Raw genomic sequence first — 25595 nt, 5'->3', positions numbered from 1 at the left:
GGGTCATTTGACCCAGGTACCTTATTTTCCGTTTGCCTATTTAGGCAAACGGAAAATATGGCCATATACCAATTTCAAACATAAAATATTGTAAATAAATAAATTTGCATTCACTGCTGGGCAAGGGTCTCCTCTCGTAATGAGGGAGGGGTTAGTCGTTGAGTCCACCACGCTGGCCAAGTGCTGGTTGGGGACTTCGCATGCCCTCAATAAATGTATTAAATAAATTTTAGGCATGCAAGGTTTCCTTCACTGTTGGAGCATGTGATAATTATTTCTAATACACACATAACTTCGAAAAGTCATTGGTGTGTTGCCTCGGGTTCGAACCTGCGTCCACTTGCGTGGTAGGTATCAACTTATACCACTCTGTACAACGTATACCAATATTGTAACGCGACAATAAATGATCGCTAAAGTCGCATGTATCCGAACAGCGTTCACAACCCTCCCAGCACCCTGCTAGTCACCTAGTGACGGTTAAAGTGAAACATGTATGTATATACAGGGTGTCCCAAAACTCAACGATAATCCGAGACAGGATGAAAGGCCAAGTCATACCGGTTCTAGGAAAAAAAAAAAAAATCCATATCACTTAGTTCAGCAATAATAGACATTTTTCAAAAAAGTTGAAATTCCACACCCTTGGTCACATTTTCAAGTCCTGTGATCACCAATGTTACAATTTCGCTGTGTTTTTTTGAATTTCGTGATCTTTATTAAATATGCTATTAATCGTAAAACAAATTTATACACAAAACATTGTTAATTTTATAAAAAAAGTTTAGTTTTAGTGAGTCATGGTTCACAAAAATATCGTTAGTTAACTTTGACGCTTCATATTGAAAAAAATGTACTACACTACCCTTGGCAAGTTATTTCAAAAGTTGGCGCATTTAATCAAGATTTTAAAATGGTGCAACACTTGCCACTTTTCTTGCCATTAAAAATGTTATTTTTATTTGAACGAAGAGTATCCTCGTATATGGATCGGACGCAGTGGTTAAATTGTATGGCCTCCTCGTTCCCCCGATCTAAATCCAGAGATATTTTTGCCTGGGAATGCATAAAAGAGAAAGTCTATTCGAAATCAATACAAAATCTATCAGATCTTCGCCAGAAAATTGACACAGCGTCAGAAGAAATAATAGCAAGGAATTTTGCACAACTGGTGAAAAGGTCTTTTGTAGTGCGTCGCAGAGCCTGTATTCGTGCCAGAGGAAAACAAATTGGAATTACTTTAGTTTATGGAGAAAAATTAAATAAGAACCATGGGTCGTTCAATTTTTTTTTTTAATTATTATTACCTATTATGTTTATTACATTAAATATTGGTTATGGACTAACTCAATTACCTCTTTACTAAAAAAAATTGCTTTCCTCTGGCATGAATACAGGCTCTGCAACACCTTACAAAAGGCCTTTTCACCAGACGTGCAAAATTTATTGTATTTATTTCTTCTGACGATGTGTAAATTTTCTGGCGATTTTCTGATAGATTTTGTATTGATTTCGAATAGACTTTTTCTTTTATGCATTCCCAGTCAAAAATATCTACTTGATTTAGGTCGGGGGTACGAGGAGGCCATAAAATTCAACCACTGCGTCCGATCCATCTGTGAGGACATGCTTCGTTAAAATAAAAATAACATTTTTAATGGCAAGAAAAGTGGCAAGTGTTGCACCATTTTAAAATCTTGATTAAATGCGCCAACTTTTGAAACAACTTGCCAAGGGTAGTGTAGTACATTTTTTTTTTCAATATGAAGCGTCAAAGTTAACTAACGATATTTTTGTGAACCATGACTCACTAAAACTTAACTTTTTTTAGTAAATTAACAATGTTTTGTGTATAAATTTGTTTTACGATTAATAGCATATTTAATGAAGATCACGAAATTCAAAAAAACGCAGCGAAATTGTGACATTTGTGATCACAGGACTTGAAAATGTGATCAAGGGTGTGGAATTTCAACTTTTTTGAAAAATGTCTATTATTGCTGAACTAAGTGATATGGATTTTTTTTTTTATTTTTCCTAGAACCGGTATGACTTGGCCTTTCATCCTGTCTCGGATTATCGTTGAGTTTTGGGACACCCTGTATATATACATTATGAATTGAAGTGTGTTTGTTCGTATTGTACTTCACTCGCGTTAAATTGAGTTCAGCAATTTGTATTACTGGACAGGATCGCAAATATGCAGGATAATGGATTTTATCTTGCGGAAGGACATAGGCCTTCTTTCCACGGCGGAGCTGTGATATGTTAGCAATTACATATATTTATTTTTGTATAAAAGTAAGCTAAGTTTTTGTAAATAATAAAATATTGAATTAACTATTGTAAATGTAAATGCTACACGTTAGCCAATAAACTATAGTTTGAAATAAACTTTTTCGAAAATTTTAATTTTTTTAACCCCCGACTCAAAAAAAGGGTGATATAAGTTTGACGTTTCTGACTGTCTGTCTATCTGTGTGTCTGTCTGTCTGTGGCATCATTACTCTCAAACGGATGCAGTGATTTCAATTTATTTATTTTTATGATCACAAATTGGGCGGCGTACTTAGGAACAACTTAGGTATACGAAACCTGTGCTTACTACTTACGTATTGCACGAAATTCAATGGCAAAACCTGAACGCATCGTGTGCCTCTGCTATACAGTCGTAACGACGCTCAAAATTGTTTCTAACGAGATTACTGTGAAAGGTTGAAGTGACGTATATCAAATATATCGATCTAAAGCGATGCGGTCGGACCTCGGAGTGGGCACTGTTTGCCGATATCCTTCGTCCATTCAGTGATCGCTTAGCAAACGTCCCTTAATGCTATTCAATCGCTCACTATATGTAGACAGATATAATCCTACAACGTAGAAGAGAGCTTGGCAAGCATGCATTTAGAATACAATTCATAGTTCCGTTTTTATATCCAAAAGAAAGTAGGTAGTCGTGAAAAAGAAGCAACCATCTGTTCCGTAAGTCTTCAGAAGATTGTCGTTGCAAATTCTATCTTTTAGCTCTAACTATATTTGCATTTTGTATATTCAATGTCAAACTCTCGGTACGTGATGGATCCGATTGTAGAGAATCGCACTACGGGATGAAATTTTGTTCAAATACAGTTTGAGACCTGAGAAAGGATACAGGATAGGTTTTTTCCCAAAAAATCCCTGGGAACGAAAATCATGTCGTTATACTACAATACGTCAATACAATACAACAATACGTCGTACTACTATAACATAAGCCCTTAGTATAAACCATGCAAACGTAAATGTAGGCAAGAGTTTACTACGCAGACTAATTTGCATCAAAGTAGACAATTTCGCAACGCCAGGATTTGTGATACGTTTATTATACTTTATCATTGTCATTGTCATTTTTATAATCACATTGAATATTTATCAACTTATTTATACTGATAATATAAATTATACCGATATACAAAGACATTGGTTGATATCCGGACGATTGACCGAAGATAAGTGGGTATTTTTCTCTCGTAGTTACTTTATTGAAAACTACCTGACTCGCGCAACTTCGCTTGCGTCACATAAGAGAGAATGAGTCAAAATTTCCCCGTTTTTTGTAATATTTTTTACTGGTACTCTGCTCCTATTGGTCGTAGCGTAATGATATATAGCCTATAGCCTTCCTCGATAAATGGGCTATCTAACAGCTTTATAATACGTGGGCCACTACTTATGTTTTGAGCCTAACTATGAAAAACGGTAAATATGTGAGTGAAAACTATTTTATCGTGTTCTCGGGTATTCTTATTCATGAACTAGATAATTTTTTTTCGATCGAAATACTTTTTTTATATTTTTTTCCCTTTCCCGAAGACCCCTCAAAAACAGGGTGTTTGAAAGCATAACCTGTTTCTTGTGCCGATGAAAAAATTATGTTAATGCTATTTATTCTTGACGTTTTGGAATAAAATAAAGTCATTTGATGTCAAACTGTAGTGTATGGCGAGAAACTAAATTATACGATTATTTTCGTGCACATAATAGCCGGTTGTTTAACGAGATGCGTTAGGGCTGGCATTGACTTTACGTTACTCGACCTGTAGGATTTTGTGGTTTTTCCATATTTTAAACCAGTCTTTTTGTAAACTTTTAGTTGTAAATCAATAAAAATTTACCATTCTGCATTTTTTAAAAGGCACTTTGTGCCGTGACATAGTTTTTATAAAAAATCAAGGGACCATTTGTGCCGAAGGGCTTCAAGCGCGTATATTTTTTCTGGATTTGGTTCATCTTAAAGCTTCCATAAAGTCGACTGGTGTTTATTTTTGGGCTCATGCGCATTATATCCAAGATCCCTGTTTTATCACAACTTGATACACGTATTTTGAAGCCAAACGATGGACTTTTCAAGGATTTGTTTGCACTAATCGGCGCGAGGACCTTATCGAATTGTTGTAAAAAAAAATTGGTTCATTTAGAAAAAATATTCTAATCGGAAATGTTGTTACCTAATATTTTATATCTAAGAGTGGAAATAATGTTTAGGATTGTGTTATTCTTTGCTTGTATCAGGAAACTAAAATTCGTAATTAATTTTCGCCCAGCATCATTTTTTCCGGAGACCACTGGTGACCTTGGACGACCTTCAGGAATTTCATTGGTGAGGGAAAAATAATCGAGATAGAACTCTATTTATTGGCGTTTTAAATTTTCGAAGAATCAGAGTTTATCACCAAAATAATAAATAAGTCGATATAGACACGACTGTTTCTATAAGTCACGTCGAAAGTCGCAAAAACTATTTGCACGAAAATGTTAACATCCTAATGCCATTTTCCCGCACACTTACAATTTTCGATCGACGATATTGAAAATATTTTCAGCGCAGATTTAAAAACTTTCTTAGAAATGTAGTAGTCAAAAAGGTCAAACTTTACGATGAAAACACCAAATGGGGTCTAAAACAATCAGATTCGTCAAGGCTCAAAATATAAGTAGTGACCTAAGTACTAGTACAGATAGTCAATCGTTGTCATTTTAAACAAATGGTCGATTGTCAGATATCAAAATTATAATATTTCTGATTGCAAGTGACTTATTTTTGTGTATTATTTATTTTTTTCCATCCTCCACCACTTTTTGCAAATATTCACGAATGTTGGGTTCTAGAATTGATTTTATAAAGAAATTTTATAAGCAGCTGTAATTTTTGACCTACTTCAAAAAAGGAGGAGGTCTTCAATTCGACTGTATGTTTTTTTTATAAGACCGATTATAATATTATAATGCAACGGGTCTTATACGCGATTGAAAATTTAAAGGTTAGGATACCTTATTTGCTGCCCGACGTTTCGGTCGCATTACAACGACCGTGGTCACGAGCTGACTGATGTGGCTGCTAAGCGTCGTCTTCTTGCGGCACGAGTTTCGACGCCTACCCTCACTTGGTTTTCACTGAGTGTACATTGTACACTCAGTGAATAGCATAGTAGCATTATAATATTATGTGTACTAGTCGCGAGAGTTTAAAAACATTAAGACCGATTATTACATATTTCTTTAAACGTAAGAGTGTCATCATAATTTTGAATTCAACACTGTTTGCAGAAGTATGAGAAATGGAAAACACTTTAACTGATGACTTAAACCACTATAAGTACTTAAAACACTCTGTAATCGGCCCCTCAAAACCTGTATCAATCATGCACTTGCAAAATGAAATCGTGCTTGAACACAAACTATAAATTTGGGCATTTTCGCAGCCCGGCGGGGTCATGACCTCGCTGACCTAGCTCTCACAACGCCCCTGAATTTATCCCCGCCTGTAACAAACTGAACTAGATCTTTCAAAATCATCATAATAACATATTTTTTAACACTATTAGCATCTAGTTGAATAGTTTTTAAATATCAGTTTTTGATTTTAAAACTACAGAGGCTGTGAAATACGTCACATAACCTAAAAAGTCTACTCAAACTCTCTTCAAAATTTACCAAAACTCAATCATAAATATAATTCGGGCGAAACGGTGACTTTAGCTTAACATTCAATGTTTCTACACCTAATTGAGGTACGTCAGCTTTTGTATATAATATAGATAGTATGTATACGCTAATGTGTGCTTTCAAAGGCCTCAGACAGACGGGACCGAGGCCGCGGCGCATGCGCGGACAATCCTCCCTTCTCCTGTATTCACCCTGCCAAAGTAGGGTGACCATGAAGCCTGGAAAAACTACAGAAAGTCCCGCTAGCAACAGGTTGAATGCTCATTAATTGGCAGTCATTAGATTAATGTGTTTTACCGTTTTGGACGCACTCAATTCTGAAACATTTTACGTGTTTTCTGATTAGATAGCTGCTACCAAAAGATATGTGTGATAAAGCGTCCATTGTTGTGTAATATAATTCGCTGTGAAATGTGTTTTTGTCAAGATAGGCCAATGGTTTCGATAATGGGGCAGTTAGAATATCTGAAAGCTCCACTCATAACATAAGCCTATGAGCTTAGCTTGAAGAGGTGCATTTGCTGCTACTTGTGTCATCCACATTGAAGCTAATCTATGAGTAAAGTAAATGCGAAAATCTATATTCCTGTTACGCTACATTTTGATGGATAATAATAAACCACTGAAACATAGAGTACTAGTCTGTGCTGTTGCGTCTTTTGCAAACAAAATATTTAAATAATCAAACTACTAAACTAACTTTCAACCCAAGCCGTTTAATAGGCTAGTAACACTTTTTGTTTTAATTTTTTTTTTTTTACTTTATATGCATAGGTGTTAAAGGTGGTCTTAATGCCAAAGGCATTTTCTAATAGTCTACCTTAGGGTGATGCAGAGATTGAAAGAAGTACGTGTTTATAAAAAAACAAAATAAAGTACGTTAAGAAAAAGCTTTACAAATAAATAAAAATTAGGTCATGTACGTCTACTTAGATATAGATAATTATTTACATACACTAGCGGACCCGACAGACGTTGTCCTGTCTACACGTCTTTAATTTGAAAATTTTAAATAATATTCGACACTGCGATGGTAGCGCCGTCTGTCGGATCCAATGTAAAACATTCCAAAATCTACAACTACTAATTAATTAAAAATTAATTAAAAAAACATTGTCCAGCGGACAAAATTGTGAATCTAAACCATCCTCAGATCCCCTTGAACACACACAAAAAAATTCATCAAAATCGGTCCAGTCGTTAAAGAGAAGTTCAGTGACATACACACTTACAGAAGAATTATATATATAAAGATAATTATTAACAAATAAGAAATATTAAATACAACAAATCCTCCTTAAGCACGTTCATCTTATCTATTTTAAGATAAAATATGTTATGTTGTTTACAAATCACTGACCACTTGATAATTTTATCAATCTTTAGTATTCAAATATTTATCAACTTCAAGTATCTTATGATAAGGTTCAATACCATATCGATTACTTCCGTGTGGGCTTTGCTAATAATATCTATAAAGTGTTATGTCTTGAGTGGACTTGAAATATTGGAAATAGTTATCAATCTCATATTATTCTATACTAATATTATAAACTAGCTAACCCGCGCAACTTCGCTTGCGTCACATAAGAGAGAATTGGTCAACATTTTCCCCTTTTTGTAACATTTTTTACTGGTACTCTGCTCCTATTGGTCATAGCATGATGATAGCCTATAGGCTTCCTCAATAAATGCGCTATCTAACACTGAAAGAATTTTTCAAATCAGACCAGTAGTTCCTGAGATTAGCGCGTTCAAACAAAAAAAGAAACAAACTCTTCAGCTTTATAATATTAGTATAGATTAGTACAGATGCAAAAGTTTTTATTGATGTTTGCAACGCAATCACACCAAAATTGCTGAATAGATTTCGATGAAACTTGGCAGTATTGTAGTTTATGTACCAGAGAAAAACATAAGCTACAGAAATTCTAAATTTATCGGCGTAATCTGAGGAATAACATCATCTTTCAACACGCCATATCTGTGGCGACTTCTGACCACTCACTTTGTCAGGCTTGACACACATATTTGGTTCGACTAGTGCCGATCAGGTTCATCTAGGCTAGGGCGATTAATACCGAACCGAATAGGCGTAAGGCAAGCCTCATGCGTCCACGTGACAAAGAAAGGTAACTCTATAATGGGACTAAAAATGTGTAATTTACAAAATTTTACGTAAATCTCTCTTGTTAATAAACGAAAAAAAATATTCTCAGGGCATTCTCCGCAGCATCCAGAACGATGGTCACCCTACTTGTCCCACACCAACCAAGTCCCAGTGCTGTGTGGCATCCGAAGCGAGTCCACGCGACAACAACCGGACAGACAAACATATCTACCATATCATTTAAACAAATTACAAAACAAAACAATTATTTTATGATAATGTTTTCTCAATGTTGATGTGTAGTGATTTGTGTTGATGTGAAACTTTTACCAGGATTTTCTTCCATATGTGTTGCATAGTAAGTATTTGTAGTGTACATTTTATTACTACTCGTATTAATTAAGCATTCAGTAAGGTTTTATTGAAGAAGCTTTGTGTAAAAATTTGTTATTATTGATTTGAGTTTCCACAATTTATACTGCATTGATTCTATTGCAAAATGTGTTTTTGTACTTGAGTTTGGTTGAAATATGAGCAATATTTTAATAAATTGATAAGTCCAGATTTCATTAAACATTGTTACCAAGCAAAAATCGTTTAGATGAGGTAAATATTAATCTTTATTAATGCCATTTCAATACAGACATCAAACGCTGGGCGTCAACATGCATGACGTTGATACAATTTTATAGTTAGTACTACAACGCCTGTCAATTTGGTGTTATTGGACTTCGCCGCGTAGCGTCGTTTTGCTATGACCTAATTTGTAGGCGCGTTATTTTAAGAGAACAATAAAAGTGGGACGGTGGAAAACATGGTTGTAGTTTTTTACAGAAAATACTGCAATATGTTAATAATAGTGCGATAGAAAAATAGTTAATAAGTTGGTAGGTATTTGAATGATCTACATATGTAACGAATCAATTATAGTATCATTAACAACTAAAGTATTTATTAAAATAAACGAAACATATTTTAAATTCTGATCAAAATGTTTCACAAAATTATCAGCAAAGCGTATAAGGTCCATCAAACAAATTTTAGTATTTACTCAAAGCATTGATTTTATACAAAATATAGTACCTATCTTTTATGAAAAAAATACAGAGCGCTTCGTCCATATTCGTGGAAATTTTAAATCTGTGTCGACCTGGGAATCTGCTCTAGGAATTGACGAATATGGGTCGAGCATGCTCGTATGTATCCCTCTATAAATTCTGTTAGTAAAACTAAAAAACAAAGCGGATGTTATGTCCCTATATTTTATACCAACGTTTTTAAAACGCGAAAATTTGTCATACAAATTTTCATGAAGTTGAGAATGGAGATGGTTAAAGACCCGGGAACAAATATAGCCTATTTTCAAAAGACACTACTAGGTTTAGTCAGCGTCTCCGTCCGCGTGGAAAGATTTCTCCATAAAAAGTATTTGAGCCAAATTACATTCAAATTCGTTCAATATGTTTAATGCGAAAGAGTAATAAACATACATGCTCATAAACTTTCACATGAATAATATTAACATACTTTAATAGTTACTTGTTCCAATGGTGAAGGAAAACATCGTGATGCAACCCTGTATGTCTGAGACATGTTTAGAACAGTTCTTGATTGTATGCAAGGTTCACAACCCGCACATAGTCAACATGGACTCAAGGCCTAACTCCTACCACGTTACGGAAAAAAAACTCTTACACACGGGGACATTAATGACTTAAATTTATTGATGACTTGATTTTCCATGGAAATAGACCACATATCTCGAGTGGAGCCTTCTCTTACGTATCTCAGTTAACAAATTTTAAAGCCACTATGCTTTACATCGTTTTCTCCCTTAGGTTATAATGATTAACACGTCATCAAAGCAGCAATGAATAGCGACCATTAATTTGACGTACTCTAGTTATCAACTGAGATACGTGATAGACCTCCTGAAGCGATTCTCTACAGTCGGTACAGTCGAGTATCGAAAGTTTGACATTTAAAATGTACTGCCAAAATAGTAACTACGACGCCTCTCGACGATTTTCATACAAAACTAGCTGACCCGCGTAGATCCGCTCACGCTTTCTTGTTTTTATTTAATACCTCGTATTTCGAATTGACTTACCTTTTTTACACCCTCTCTGGACTTCCACAATTAATTCAAGACCATAACTAGCCAAATCGGTCCAGCCGTTCACGAGTTTTAGCGGGACTAACGAACAGCTATTCATTTTTATATATATAGAAGATTTCTCGATGACAAGTCGGACGATAGTCGATAGTAGTAGAGAATCGAGCTACTGGTCTAGTAATATTCCCCTGGTAACCACTATAATGTCCTCCTAGCCGATATACGGCTACGGCGGTCAGTTTTATTGAACCTGGCCATCTGTGCAGGACTTTGTTTATAGTGTCCAAGTGTGTGCACAATACACAGGTACACTCTCTATTCCATCACTCTCATAGTTTGGTGGGACGTATAACCGACACGACCAGAGAGAGGTCAGGCGCAGGACCGACGGCTTTACGTGCTCTCCGAGGCACGGAGGTCTTCGACCTCAACTTCCTAACTCCGGGCAATCTCTAAGAAATTCTTAACAGAAAATCTCAGAAAAGACTTTTTGGCCCGACCCAGGATTCGAACCCGAGACCTCTCGCACCGCAGTCGCATATACTACCGACCGCGCCACAGCCACTATAGCCATAGCACCACTGACATAGTCGCACAAAACAACCATTATATTTCCTTCACTCGTATCTCTGTGTATTTCTACCTCATTTTAAAGGCAGTCCGTTTATGTGGGCGTACCTATTATGCGCTCAACGAGATGTTATCTACAATGCTTCAACTGTACAGATATAAAAGAACATACGCAATGGCAAGACTATTATACATGAAAATGAAGACAGAGGTGTATGAAATATAACCACACGTTTTGCCATTAACAATGTTTTTCCCAAGGCGCTACATAAGACTAATTTTGCTATTTATATCCTATTGCTATTTACCCAGCACACTACGAAGCTTCTGGCTACTGCTGACAAATTTACATAAATTGGGAAATACCAATAGTTCTTAGCCCGACCCGGGAACCGAACCCGAGACCTCATGATCAGCAGTCTCTTACACTGCCGACTCCGCCACAGAGGCAGTTATATAACATTTTTTATATTTAAAAAAAGACAACTCCTGCACTAGGAATCGCTCTTATATGTCACGGGGGCTTTTACAAACATACAAACAGCGGACACAAAATACAACCAGATCCAAAACAATTAAATTATTTGTGGATCGCACAAATAATTGTTCTGTGTGGGAATCGAACACACAACTTCCCGACAGTGGTATTAAAACAAATGTGAATAATATATATTTAACCGCTATATTCATTAAATTCTTTCGGTCAATTACCATCATCACGGCTCGGCTCCCTGGGGGTAAGCAGAGCGTGTTTATGAAGGGACGACAATTAAACACCGTTTATTTTGTAGCAACTAACATTATGAAGGTAATAGAGCTACAATGTTGTTCTTATGTCTTGCCTCTAGTTTTTTAATGATAAGATGAAGGAAAATGATAACTTGAATCGTAATATGCATTGGAAATGCTAAAGTTATATTATTATTACTCGCCTAAAATTTATACAAACATAATAATAAAACTGGTATAATATCAATTTTTTTTTTTACCTTTTTTGGTATAGTCAAGTTTAGGGCTAGTCACTTTTCACAGCATAACCATAGGATACGGATACCTCAAATCAGAAGATTACAGACTACTTACCGCACTATAGCAATTTTTTTATAAGTTTTGCACTGCACAACTTTTGACGGTTCGTAGGGATAAAATGGTTCAACAGTGGTCTGTGTGTCAACAGGCTACTAGCCGGCACGCTACTCCTAAGATAAGATAAAATAACCTTAAAACAGCTACGTCACCCTAAAACAGCTACGTAGACAAAATTAAGCAATTTGTCGTTTTCGTAACTGAATTTCGTAACCAGCTACGCAAGTTCGTAGCTACATTTCGTAGCAGCGAAAGTTCGTAGCTGGTTACGAAAGTTGAGCTACGCCGTAGAAAGACATCAATTAGGTATCTTATTCTAACTTACGATTCTTTACCATAAGATAACTAGCTGACTCTCGCGACTTGACTTATTACGTATTTTGCGGCCCCCTTTTCAGGCGTTTAGGTGACGAGATTTTTGAAAAAATCCCAGGTCTTCAATTTCATCAAAATTAATCCACAAGTTTCACTGGAAACCATTTAATTTGTGTTTGGTCCCTGGCTGTTTCACTGCTGGGCAGGGGTCTTCTTCCAAACGAGGAGGCGATAGCCCTTCTGCCGTCCTCTAACTATAACCGTTATCTACAAAAACAATGTTTCACGCCTTTTCGCGAATATCTCGAATCATTGTTTTTGTAGATAACGGCATTATAGTTAGAGGACGGCAGCCTTGCAAGCATACAGACAAACAAACACACAAAACAGAGACACTTTCTCATGTATAACAATATTCAAGATTGTCTTTCGTATAAAACAAAAGAAAATACATCGTCTCAAAACCCAGACAGAGGTCTATGACCTCTTGTAAATGGTGGGTGTTTCTAGAAACTACGCCGTTGATACTTGGTACGTCTTAATATAAATAATACACCCACTTTCGTCTGTTATATACAAGTGTCGTATAGTCAATGGCTGGTATATTTTATCACTTGTTTATTGCTACTTATTATCGTGAAAGTAATGGTGTAATTGTGTATGGATCTTTTATCATGAGTACGAAAGTGACGCACAGAATAAAGGCTTAAATACATACATAATTATCTATACTAATATTATAAAACTGAAGTTTGTTTGTTTGAACGAGCTTATCTCAGGAACTATTGGTCCGATTACAAAAAATCTTTCAGTGTTAAATAGCCCAGTTATCGAGGAAGGCTATAGGCTATATATCATTGCATTGCATCAATCACGCTACGACCAATAGGAGCAGAGTACCAGTAAAAAATGTTACAAAAACGGGGAAAAAATTGTCTAACGTGACGCAAGCGAAGTTGCTCGGGTCAGCTAGTGTACTTATAATTTAAATGAAAAAGCATATCTGTCTGTTAGGTACTCTTTCACAGCTAAATTGATTAAGACCGTGGATCAAACATTGCTAACTTAGTGTTTCATAGAATCAACTCTGAGTTTTTGGGAAATTAAAGATGGCGTGAAAAGTCTTTCAAACAATTTAGGATGTGTTTCCTCATAAACAATTATAAATCAAAGCGTTCCCTTAACCTGCTCATTCCTTACCGTTTTCCCTATTATAACTTGTATTTCCAAAATAAAATTTTATCATTATATGAGCCCAGGCTCTTCAACAGATGGTTTAGACTTTTTTCAAAACCATCTGTTTTAGATTATTAATACACCAAATGTATTTACTTAATTTTGGCTGACAGATTCACAAATATACATACAAATATAATCAATATAATCAATATTTGTAGGATTTACGCACAAAAATATAAACTCCACACAAACGCAAATAAAGCGACTTTAACACCTTACAAACATCAGAATGGCACTTACACGATCATCGAAATGGGATCGGATCAAGTTCCACATTTATTGTCGTGTGCAAATGTAATATAATATATGTGTGTGTGTGTCACTAAACCGTCTACCGGTTGACTTGAGATTGACATGATTCGATTGAACGTGTGTCGTATGCGTCATACATTTGTCTTTATTGAAAAGATACAGATGGTTTTGTTAGACAAGTTTGAGTAGGGTTAAGTTATCCTTTATTGAATTCTGTAATCTGGGTTTTGTTTTAGAAACAGCTTATTGGATTTTGTTGCTACAGATTTTTTACTGAAGTTAATGTAGCAATATAATGTTTGTCTGTTTGATACAAATAATTAGCTGTAATGATTATCATAATATTTATCTTGGTGATAGAATAGACATATTTCGTTGGAAAATCTTTAACATCAGTCCAAAGCTTGGTACCGTGCTTGGTAGGTCAATAGGCTCTCTCCCAGTCCGTAGGGCAACCAAATTAAACTGTAAAAAGTAGATGTATTTCACATCTCGCACGTTTCTACATCTACAAACCTACGCCTTCAGGTATATCAGATGTTATTCATTCTAATGTCATTTTCATGCGAAAGTTAGTCGATCTTTCAATTATACTTTCACGGCTACACCACAAAATCGATTGCAGATTTATAATTAAATACTTCATTAAACATAGACTACTATTTCAAGAATATCCACACGGTCCGTCGGCAGGAAACCATTGGTATAAGCTAGTAAAAAAGAGTTTTAAAATGCTCCTATTTGAAAATCTGGTCTAATTTATTACTCTCACTATTCTCACTTAAAGACGAGATTAACTTATATAATAACGACTAATTACTAATCCATCATCGTAAATATGAGTTAAAGAGAGTGACTTGTCCGTACGCGGTCACGTGTGAAGGGTGAATGAAGGCGATTAACGAGGGGTGGCGAGGGAGGTAAGGGAGGTCACATAATGTAGGTACGTTGGTGAAATTAACCATGGCGTTCGAGAGTTGAATGATATTATCTATAATATACTTATCTCTTTATTTAGATTACAAACTTATTTGATAACTATAATAAAAGCTACCAAGCATCTTTAAAATATACAAAAAACACGATAAGAAAATTTCTGTAAAAGTACCTTAAACTATTTTATTAGCGTCGTGACCTATTTAAGGTCAGAGCAATAGCAATTATATGACCAGTAGTGGTAGAATGCCCACTGCTGGGCAAGGATCTTCTTTGAATAAGGCAGGAGTTCGACCTTGAGTCCATCACGCAAACCAATTTCAGATAGAGAACTTTGTATGCCTTCAAAAACTGTAATAAACATAGTATTCATGGTATATTAAATCATTGAGGTTTCGAATTAAAAAGCACATCAGAATTACGAGTAGATAATGAGCATAATTATATCACTGACTGAGCTCTAACAATGGACGTTTCGTTCCATTATTCCACGAACAATTATTTATGAATATTATAATGGTTCAGATTCAAAATGGAATTAATGTTTAAATGAGTTGATGCGTATTATTTCTTTTATTGGATGTTCATGTGCATTAAAATTAAGGTCCAGTTTCACTGTTTTTAAATAAGTATTTGCTAAATAAAGTGACAACGAATGTGTGTATGTATGTAAACTACTGTAAAATTTCGATAAAATAAACTTTTTGACAGATATTAAAAAGAACTGAAACCTGGCTTTATTGTTTTTAAGTGAAACAGATTTTTGGCAAAGTCAAGCTTAGGGTTATTTACTCTTTTATGAATATGCTAGTATCGGTCAGCCCTCATCCAATTTATGTTTTCATCTATCATTTAGAAAAACAGAAGCTGTATAAACAGATGCAAAAAAAAACTAAAAAATCCAGCCTGCATTTTTGTAACTACAGTTCATACACTTATAGCTTAGAGTTACTACACAAAACAAACAGTTTTTTCAGCACACACAACATTTTTTCAGCTAAAATGCCTGAAACTCTACCTACTGATGTTAATTTAGATAACTGGTATCTACTCTAATTGGATTCCATGAGGCGCTTGCGCTCTTCACGTACAAACATTTACTTAAAAATGCAAGCGTAATTAAATTTCTGCGATGCAATGTTTAAATGGATAGGTATCGTTACGCGATTATATAACAAAACAGCATAAAATTGCTTACAGGGTAAAATGTATTTGTTCTTTTAAAGCAAATGTTTATTGTTGACAGTATTTTTCATGGATAGTTCAAAATTACTGAAAGGGTCAAACGCGATGCCAATTTTAAGGCTACGATGCCCGTGCCCATGAGCGGAGTAATTCGACCAGAAAAGCGGTTATTAAATACAGTATCATAAACTGAAAGTTCTCATCGCGTTTTAGACCCGTTTAGCAATTTAATATTATGTACATAGTACTACATAGTACAACCAATCGATTCGGATCCTGTTTCAAAAATAGTAAGAAAGATATTACACATTTTACACCTGGAATTGGTTTTAAAAGCATCATATTTGCGGTTGAACTTAAAAATATCTATAAAGTTAATTTGTACACATTAATAAAATACATGACGCTATCAATCTCTCAGTCCTTTCCCGTTTATTCAAAGAATAGTACTGAACCCTCCACGCTCATATAAATAGCCCGTGACCTCAACACATGGTCCCTTTTCCCTTCACTTGTGTTAAGCTGATGCAAACCAATTACGTTTGGGATCGTGTCATCGGTTAAGATGTCCGCAAAAGATGACCATGTCTATACTCGTCCTAAATGGTGATAAAATAAGATTTATGTTGTTGAATTGGTTTAGGTCGGTAAAAAGGTATTGGATTTGTAAGTTAAAATGGTTATGGAGAAACAAAACGGATTAGTTAAACCGTCTCTTACCTGTCACGACTTTTATGTTTACAATGTTATGCTTACGTAGGACCCGTTGATAAGCATTTAAGAACTTTTTAAACCAAATATTCTATCGTCAAGCAAAGAAAACTGTAAGTTGTTAGTCGTGGGATAACACACATATTGCAATTACAAACTACTCTTTACAGCTATGAAAAATATTGTTAACGATAACTTATTATTACGGAATAACGATATCTGGTGCAAAAAAAGAGAAGCCTCGTAGATTTTGAAAGATTTCTGTCTTCACATGTTTCGATCGACAATACCAAACAGCGAAATGCAATTCTTTACCTAAATATCGAATAATATGCCTATAATCATGAAATATTTAGTCTTAATTTTATCATAGTTAAACCTTACATGACTACTTGCACCATGTACAGTCAGCTCCAAAAGTCGCTGATCGAATTAAGGCTAAATTCATATGACCTTAGCTATGGTAACTTTCGACGGAGCGGTACAAGATCGAAGTAAACAGCTAGTATCGTCTACATCACCGCGCGTCGCGCTACGACTCGCGCGCTGGTTCTTGAACCGCGATCAACCGCGCGGTTTCTCGGTTCTGTTACCGAGCGGTGATGTAGCGCGCGGGTCGTAGCGCGACACGCGGTATTGCGCGGTGATGTAGACGATACTAGCTGTTTACTTCGATCTTGTACCGCTCCGTCGAAAGTTCCGCACGGTCATATGTACTTAGCCTTAATCTTTCGAAATGCCATATTCTGAAGCTTGTTTACTTTTCCATCGAAAACACATTTGTCATTGGAAAAATGTTTCTAATTGGTTTTATTCCGGTATTTATTCAAACTTCGTAATAAAGAGCTTTCGGTAAAGCTTAGTTGTTAACCTACTTTCGGAATCTGACTGTATCACCTGTTTGTAGATCCCACTATGAATAGTCCAACTAGTTGACAACGAATCGGAACTCGTGATTGTTCCTCGACGTTGAGTTGGGTATTTGAGACATGTCTCAGAGTGTTACAACTATTCAACACGTATTTAACATCGTTATGACAAAGCCTTGTCTTCGTGGTGCCTATTGATTTGGTTTTAACTTCTGATTCAAGGTCCCTAAATAATGTACCAGAATGCAGTTATGGCCTTAAACTTTTCTTACTTGAGACGAAACCTGGGCTTAACAGTGAGATAGTATTTTTTTTAAATCTTTATTTTATTTTCTTTTGCGGTAGGTATTTATAAACAATAATTACCAATGCTTTATTATTTTGTTTATCTACTTTAAATGATTTTTAGTAATGATCTAATGGTAAACAAAAAAATATAAATAAGCTGACTAAAATATTTATCGCTACCGTAACAATTGTATGGTTCAGTTTTTATAAATTCATAAAAGTAAACGTAATTTACGCTTTCCAAAGATATGTGCAATGCACGGTACTTTCATCAAGGTGAGGGAAGACAAAATTTCATTAATTTTTAATCTATCTCAGGTGCGTTAAGGACGATGAAAAGTACGAAAAACACATTCCACTTAAACATAATGACTCCCGTTATATACCAGGGGAAGGTCCATTTTGAAATTGTTTTGAGAAAATTGATTTTTCTTTGCCCTTGTCGGTAGCGTGAAAAAAATTCCCAGGAAAATAAAGGCGTTTTTTGTGTAATTCAGATTATGGACCGCAAAGATATAGATTATGTATACATACCTACTTCGGTTTATTAATTTTTGCTTAAAAGTGAGTGCTAAACACAAACAATTGTTAGGTACATTAGAGTTTTATTGGTTTACGTTTAACGCCTGTTGTAAGCAAGGAAGGTGGAATTGCCATACACGGGGCATGTTACCAACCGCCGGCTAATATTGTGAACAATTTCAACCCAAAATTTTGTGATCAGCACGAGAAAATACTTCTACTTAGACAGACAGTAAAAAACCGAAGTTTTTTTTAATAACGTTTCAGGTATGAGTGTGGTGCGCGTGTCCGCCGGTGAGTAGCCGGCGCGTGCGGATGGGCAGTCTACCGGACCTCACGGAGCGGTCGCGCCCGGCGCCGGTCCGCGCCGCCGTCCGCACCGTGTCCGACCCGCACCGACACCGCGCGACCATCACACCGGTATTGAGAAACGTAATCTATCTTCTAACTTTATTTTTAACCCCAATTAATTCTGTTTTAACCCTCGACTGCATGGGCAAATATATGATACAGCACTTTTTGATGTCGCATTATTTGTAGACAAAGTATAAGGAAACGATTAAAACCTATTTTTGCAATACCGTAAATATATGTGCCCACATGCGGCAGAGGGTTAAATGATGCTCAAAAGCACTTCTATCTCTATGATATACGAGAAAATAGCAAACACAGCATAAAACTATGAAGTTGCCTACATGCCTTACGTTTCTGGCAAACCCTAAGAGCACCGTCTATGGCAAAACCGTTCGTAAATCACCGTATGTTAGTATCACATCTTAGTAGCTATCAGTAGTACATTTTTACACATTTACTACGGCACCGGTGACATATCATTTACTCATGTCCAGCAGTTAGAAAATAGAGTTACTATAAATAAAATCAAAGTGTATTAGAAAACATAGAACTTTCACTACTTAGTATTTATTACCTTCACAGATCCCTGTAAGCACAATATACAAGAAAGAATGGCCTTGGAAGAAACAGAAGACTCCTGTCCGAGCGACAGCTTCTGTCGCACCACCGCGACGACGAGACTCAGCGGCCTCCTCCGTTGGTGCAGCATCAGTCCGGAGACTCCTTGCACGACAACCACCCAAACTTCCCAAACCACTCGTCAAAAGATTCACTCTACTATGTCTCTCAAGTGGTCTTTGCGCCACAGCTCTCCTACCTTTCACGGCTTTTGCCGGCGCAGAAGCCGGTGCTATGCCCCTTGCGATAATGCATACCCTCGCAGCAATTGTAGCCCCATTCTCTCCCCTCATTCTTCAAAAAACCGGAGCAAGACTCGTCATAGCAATTGCACACACGTTAGTCTGTATTCTACTGACCGCTCATACTGTAGCCACTCCCCTATCTGTTCTGCTACCTTTATACGGGATTTGTGGAGTGACCTTGTCTCCAATGTCATTGGCTCTGTCGGCATCAGCTACTTCTTTAGCTCAAGCGGCTGGTGATGAGGCTAGAAGAAAGGTTGCCTTAAGAAGGGCTCTAAGAGCGCTAAGAGCTGCTCAAGACCTTGGTTTGGTAGTTGGTTCACTGTTGCTTGGTGGTGCGTTGCTCATCTGGCCAGAGGAGATTGCAAGGCCGTCGACTCCTTCGCCAACGAATATTTCAATACCAAAGTGGCCGCCGCCTGAGGAGTACTTTTTGGAAGATGATTATGAGGTAATTTATTCAGTTAATCCCATTTGTGTAAAGTTTTTACACTGATACATTATATTGTGCTATTTCTGAAATCGTATTTTCCTTTCTTTTAGACAAATAGGCCTAAATGAAATGAATAATAACTTTTGACGGACCATCATTATAATATTACAGGAGCGGACATGTGGAGCGGCCGGTTGTCCAGACACACAGACTCTGTCAGGCACAGTCCTGAACGCCGAAGGTCGAAGGATCTTAGTGGCTGTGTGGGCGATGCTGGCCATCCTAGCAGTCGGGCTCGGCGTATACGGAGCCACCTCGGCACCCGCGCCGCCGCCCGACGCCCGCTCTATAGTGAGAGACCCTCGGGCGCTGTTAGGAGCTCCCATGGGGCTGTTCATTGGACTTCAACAGGGATTTATTTATACATCTTATATTAAGGTAAGCACACAAACACACAAGTACAGGCAACGAGAATATTAGAGGCCGATAGATGTTTCTATAATGCTATATCTCTGAAATACAATAGATAAATAATTACCTATTCGATTTCTGCTTACGGAATAGGGCAAATTCGAAATAGCCAAGACAATCGTATTTCAATACTACAGTGCAAATTATATAATGTATTTTGTACTTGTTCCAGTGGTACGGAGTATGTGTAGACGGGTGGTGGTGTGCGTGGCGGTCCTTGTGCGGGACCGGTGTCCTGCAGGCGCTGGCTGCAGGCACGCTCAGCATGGCGGCCGCTAGGGGGCGCCGTGGAGCTCTGGCTGCTGGCGGGGGCGCGGCTCATGCGTCGTTAATACTGGCGTTGCTGCGCTGGAGAGCTGCCAGGACAGACTTAGCTCTACCAGCGCTGGCAGCTGCTGCCTGGGGAGCTTGTGCCGCTCTTTGGGATGTACTACAGGTATCCTTTCACTTCTTGATGATAGGGTTATGACTAGTATTTAACTGTTACCTAAAACTTTAATATAATACATATTTTATTCTGGTTCCAGGCTGGTATCTGCATCGGCGGTCCCGGCTGGCGAGGCCCGTGGTCAGTGACCCTGGCAGCTCGTCACGCCGGGCTGGCGCTGGCGTGTGTGGCGCGGCAGATGCTCTGTGTACGCGCACAGCTGGCCGCACTCGCCGCTGCGCTCTGCGCTGCGTTCGCGTCACATGCTGCTCTAGAAGTTAGGTTGCGCCGAGGTATGTACTTCTTAAATTAATTGTAGAATTATTAACCGCTCTTCATACTAAGACAACAGAATTAATAATTCGTTTCTAGGAGAGGACCCATTCAGAAAACACAAACATTTGAAATGATAATTTCTTGAGGCAGTTGAAATTATAACCTTTTGTAGGTCATAACAAATGTTCGGGAAACTTTACCTTTTGTAGCAAATTTCTGAAAAAATAATTTTCAGCCCAATTCCCTATTACCATCCTCTTTAACCGGAACAAAGGTGCACTTGACAAACAGTCCACTATGTTTTTAACTGACCCCTAGATAACCAATCTAAAATTGATATCTTTTTCCAAGGTGACGCAAACCGCCAAAGATCCTAGCGAAGACCTACAGCGACGCAACTAACGGCGCTGGCGCCGACGACGGACGAGGCCGAGGAGCCCGACGTCGCGTGCCACGTCATCAGTTAACGTCGCTCCTCCGTGACGTCACAGAGACGTGACGTCAGAGCCACACACAGTGATAGAGACACTAACAGTTAAACAGTTCATAAAATGTTTTAAGTGAGACCACCTTTCTATCCCATGTTTTGAGGGTCGGATCTTTTGGTTTTGAGAATAAGAGCACTAAAAACGGAAGTTTAGGAGACTGAGGCGTCTACTGTCTACGGCGTTTAGACGGATTTTTGAGCCCTGGGACAACAGAACCATTGTGATAACAAAGTCTGACAACAAGACCTTGAAGTTCGTTCAAAGAAAACTGCCAGCAAACAGCTGCGATTAAATCAAATCAAAATAAAATAAAGGATTTCAGCATTAACATTTCAGCGAACCAGGTTCAAATCTTTAAGGGCTCTGATATTTCGAGGAGATGAGCAGGGTTCAACCGTCAATGTGTTACTTTCTAGCCTAGGAATGTCACTTTGTGCTCTTTTTTCTCCATAAACTGAAAGGTCTGGCCCTATTTATTTGTGCCGCAGATAAAATTCGAATTCATATCAAACGTGTACTTACAATTTTTCTACGTCTTTTTCTATTGTATCTTGTTGACTACGGAATAATATTTCTATGTACAAAATTCTCCTAGCAGTAATTATAATGTATGGGATTGTTATCTGCGCCATAAATACTTGGCTGTGGTTTGAGGCAAAAGAGGCGAAATTGGGAATGGCTCTAGATTTTGCAGCTGAGATTCTGAGGAAAATTCATACACACAGAACCGCAAAATGACACAGACCACATGCTAGAGCAGCTGAAGTTGGCAGAAGGGAGACCGCACATTACATGCTGTAAACCGCTGACAACAGACCGCAAACTGGAGACAACAAACCGCAAACTGTAGACTGCCTACCGCCGATTGCAAACCTCAGATCGAAGGAGCTATCTGCTGATGCCGTAGTACAACGAACGACTGTAGCGTGATTTTGTACCACTATCTACTATCGCCAAACTGCTAGCTGTCGAGAAATTTTGTCTAAAAATTTGGTCAGCGCCTCTAGCGGGCGGCGTAGGAACTATTTTATAGTACATTTTAAATGTCAAACTTTCCACACTCGATGGTACCAACTGCAAAGAATCGCACTACTGTACCTCGATTCTCTACGACTATCGACTACTGACAACCGGCTAGCTATCGAAATTTTGACATTTAGATTTTCATACGTTCATACGGTCGGTTGTTGGTAGTCGAAAGTAGTAGAGAATCGAGCTACTGGTAATGCTCTAGCTGGAGAAGAGAAAAGTAACACCATGTCGCCGTCTGCAGAGTTCTACGGGCCAATTCATTTCTCTAGTCTTTAGACCACAGCCATATTCTATAACTATCATCTTTGTAATATAAGTACTACTAACCTATTTTGTTTGATAAAGAAATATATTTATTTTAATACCTACCTAATAATTCCTCGACTGACTGTTACTCACTAAAGTCAATGTTTTATAAGTGTTTAGGGTAACTGTTGGAATGTTTAGAACGGTGTTTCTCAAAGTGAAATTCGTGACCCCTGATAGGAACTATTCATCCAGTGACCACTGATATCAAAAAGGTTAGAAGGGAGAAGAAAAGAAGAAGTCAAAGAAGTCAAACAATAAGCAATGAGTGCAGTTTTATTACCGGGAAAAGTAACAATTAATTACAGTTAACTGGTTGGTTGCGCAACAGTAAGTCATTGTTAAGACTAATAACTGCTGCTAGTATTTCTGTAAAAACAAATTAAAAACCATCTTCAAAAAGTTTTCACGATTCTCATTCCGGTAGAGCTCTGTATAACAGAAGAAACTTCGGCAAAATGTACAGTTCGATTGAAATATTCCGGGGGTCACACAAAAATGTTGAGAAACAATTGTTTAGCATAACGTCGTTGAAAAGTTATTAGACTGAAAGGTATGGTTTTGTGCGTGGATTGGAAAGAGCGCGAGATTTTTTTAACCAATATTGTATAATAGTATAAGAATTGTTCCGTAATTTCAATGTTCGTGCATCCCATCCCACAGTGAAAATACCGTAACTTATAGTACTAACGTTGATTATTTTATCTTTGAAAGTCTACTCAAGGCAAACAATTCAGTTCCTTACTAGATAGTAGCAGACAAATATCATTTTCTCTGATCTTACAACGCCTACCCTAAGAGAAGGCGTGGTTTTATGTATGTATGTATGTTTATTTTTTTCTGAAAATCGAGATCTTTAGGACGAATACTCAAACGAAACCCAATTTAAGTTACACTTAAGTCCTGTGCTACTTTGACATGAGTTGTAGCGACAAGTAGCGTGTACTTTGAGCAACACCAAAATTGATTGTCGTTTAAGTTTTGGCCGTAATTCTTTCCATTAAAGGTTTCTTTTTTTACTTTTTATACGTATTATAGCAATTAAACCTGTTCTCCTAAGGACGAAAATCTTACTATTTAATTTCAAAAATGTGATTGAATTTGTCAAGTAATTTATGAGTGTCAATTTGTCAAATCCAAAATGTAAAGTTTAAATGTAAAGTTTGACATTTTGACTGTAAAAATGTAAAGTTCATAAATTGATCTGACAATATTGTAATTGGATAAAGATACGGTGTTGGATGTGAATGTTAGAATAAAGTTGTATTTACGACGAAATAAACAAATAAATAATTGTTGACTGAATTTTTGTATCGTTTTATTGTTATCTCAAGTAATAAATTAATAAGCCCCTAATATCGTAAAAATAAGTAATTTCTAGTTTACCACTAATCCCAAGGGAATCACTAAGCACGCTCTATTTAAGTAGGAAAAACCTCCATTCTGCCCTTAAACATCCCTACTATATGACCTTCGTTCAAGTTAGGGGTCAATTTTAATATCACTGTGACTAATATTAGTGCGCAGGCAGTCATTTTTACAACTTTAGTATTGATGCAATATTAAATAATTTTCTGGAACACGGGTGTAGTTACATTACAAAAAAGGCCAATTAATTGATATAACATTTCTTTAAATAGTAGTTTCTTTCAATAATTACGGGAATATTCGGAAATAAAACAAAACAATCAACATTAACACATTATTTTTATTTTTCCAATGTCGTCTAACACTAGACCCCATCGCATCGTCGTTTAAAACAAAACTATCTGAAAAGTTTAAACATATATCTATAAACTGCATACAATTATAAAAAGCTGCAAATTACTCTGAGTCTAATAGCTTCAGTTTTTAACCAAATTATAGTAAATTAATAAACAAATATATAAGAGATTGCATCGACGACCACGAAACAGGGTAACATACATTGTTATAAGTATTATATAGTACTAGAAGACAAAGAATTTTTCCACAATTCAATGCAAAAAGACTGCAAACTGGTTAAAGTAAGTGGATTGTATGAATCTGTAAAGGGACTCCAGATTGTAAGACAAACAGCGAGCAATATATCTTGGTTTTAATTTCTTGTTAACTATATTAAACTGCGATATAAGCTGTTTTTTCATTATTTATTCCTTCATAGTTACCACAAAATTGACATATTTCAAAAGTGAAGGTTTTTATAGGTTTCATAAATTTGCAAATGTGGTGATACACTTGCGCAAATAACAAAATTCTTCAAGTCATATTTGTGCAAATTTGGATTTCCCCGTGTTCGTAAATCTAAATTATCGTTCTGTATAGTGAATTTTGACAATAAAATTGAAGAAACCCCCTTTGTCTTTTATCAATAAGTTAAGGATAAAAATACTAACAACACATATATCATACTATTATTGTCTGCATAATTTTCGTTTCATATTTCTAGCTGACAATCAGTACTTAAGTAAACGGATATATACGGGTGACCCTTCGTTTAATTCCACGCCAAATTAGTGTCTATCAAATTGATACCCTCGTCTCCAATGTCAAGGTTTAATTTACAATAACAAAACATATTCAGTCGTAAGTGTAAGTGAAAGCCTGTGGTGACGTCAGGAAAATCTATTACTTTAAATTAAGCAATTACATTAACACCTATGATGATAAAGGTGGCACACAGGACTACTTTTTGCTGTTACAGTTGCTTAAACAACACCTTTAGGGCTGTAGAGACAGAGATTGCTTGCGCAAATTTGTGCAAGTCATTTGCGCAGTCGAA

The 25595-nt window shown here is 36.8% G+C and overlaps 1 protein-coding gene across 2 annotated transcripts; it reads left to right on the top strand.

Moving 5' to 3' along the window:
• Positions 1–8286: 8286 nt before the first annotated feature.
• On the top strand, positions 8287–24115 carry LOC142981843 (uncharacterized). Of its 2 annotated transcripts, none has more exons than XM_076127975.1 (7): positions 8287–8453; positions 18452–18604; positions 19121–19852; positions 20006–20272; positions 20478–20741; positions 20833–21025; positions 21360–24115. In XM_076127975.1, exons 2-7 carry the CDS (start codon positions 18500–18502, stop codon positions 21383–21385), a joined length of 1587 nt encoding a protein of 528 aa, XP_075984090.1. In that variant the 5' UTR covers positions 8287–8453; positions 18452–18499; the 3' UTR covers positions 21386–24115. The 2 variants fall into 2 exon arrangements, with proteins under 2 accessions (XP_075984090.1, XP_075984089.1); XM_076127974.1 differs by having other exon boundaries at positions 18452–18616.
• Positions 24116–25595: the final 1480 nt, after the last annotated feature.

Source organism: Anticarsia gemmatalis, chromosome 20 (assembly GCF_050436995.1).
Source record: "Anticarsia gemmatalis isolate Benzon Research Colony breed Stoneville strain chromosome 20, ilAntGemm2 primary, whole genome shotgun sequence".
Taxonomy (NCBI): domain Eukaryota; kingdom Metazoa; phylum Arthropoda; class Insecta; order Lepidoptera; family Erebidae; genus Anticarsia; species Anticarsia gemmatalis.
This window is presented reverse-complemented; position numbering and strand designations above follow the sequence as displayed.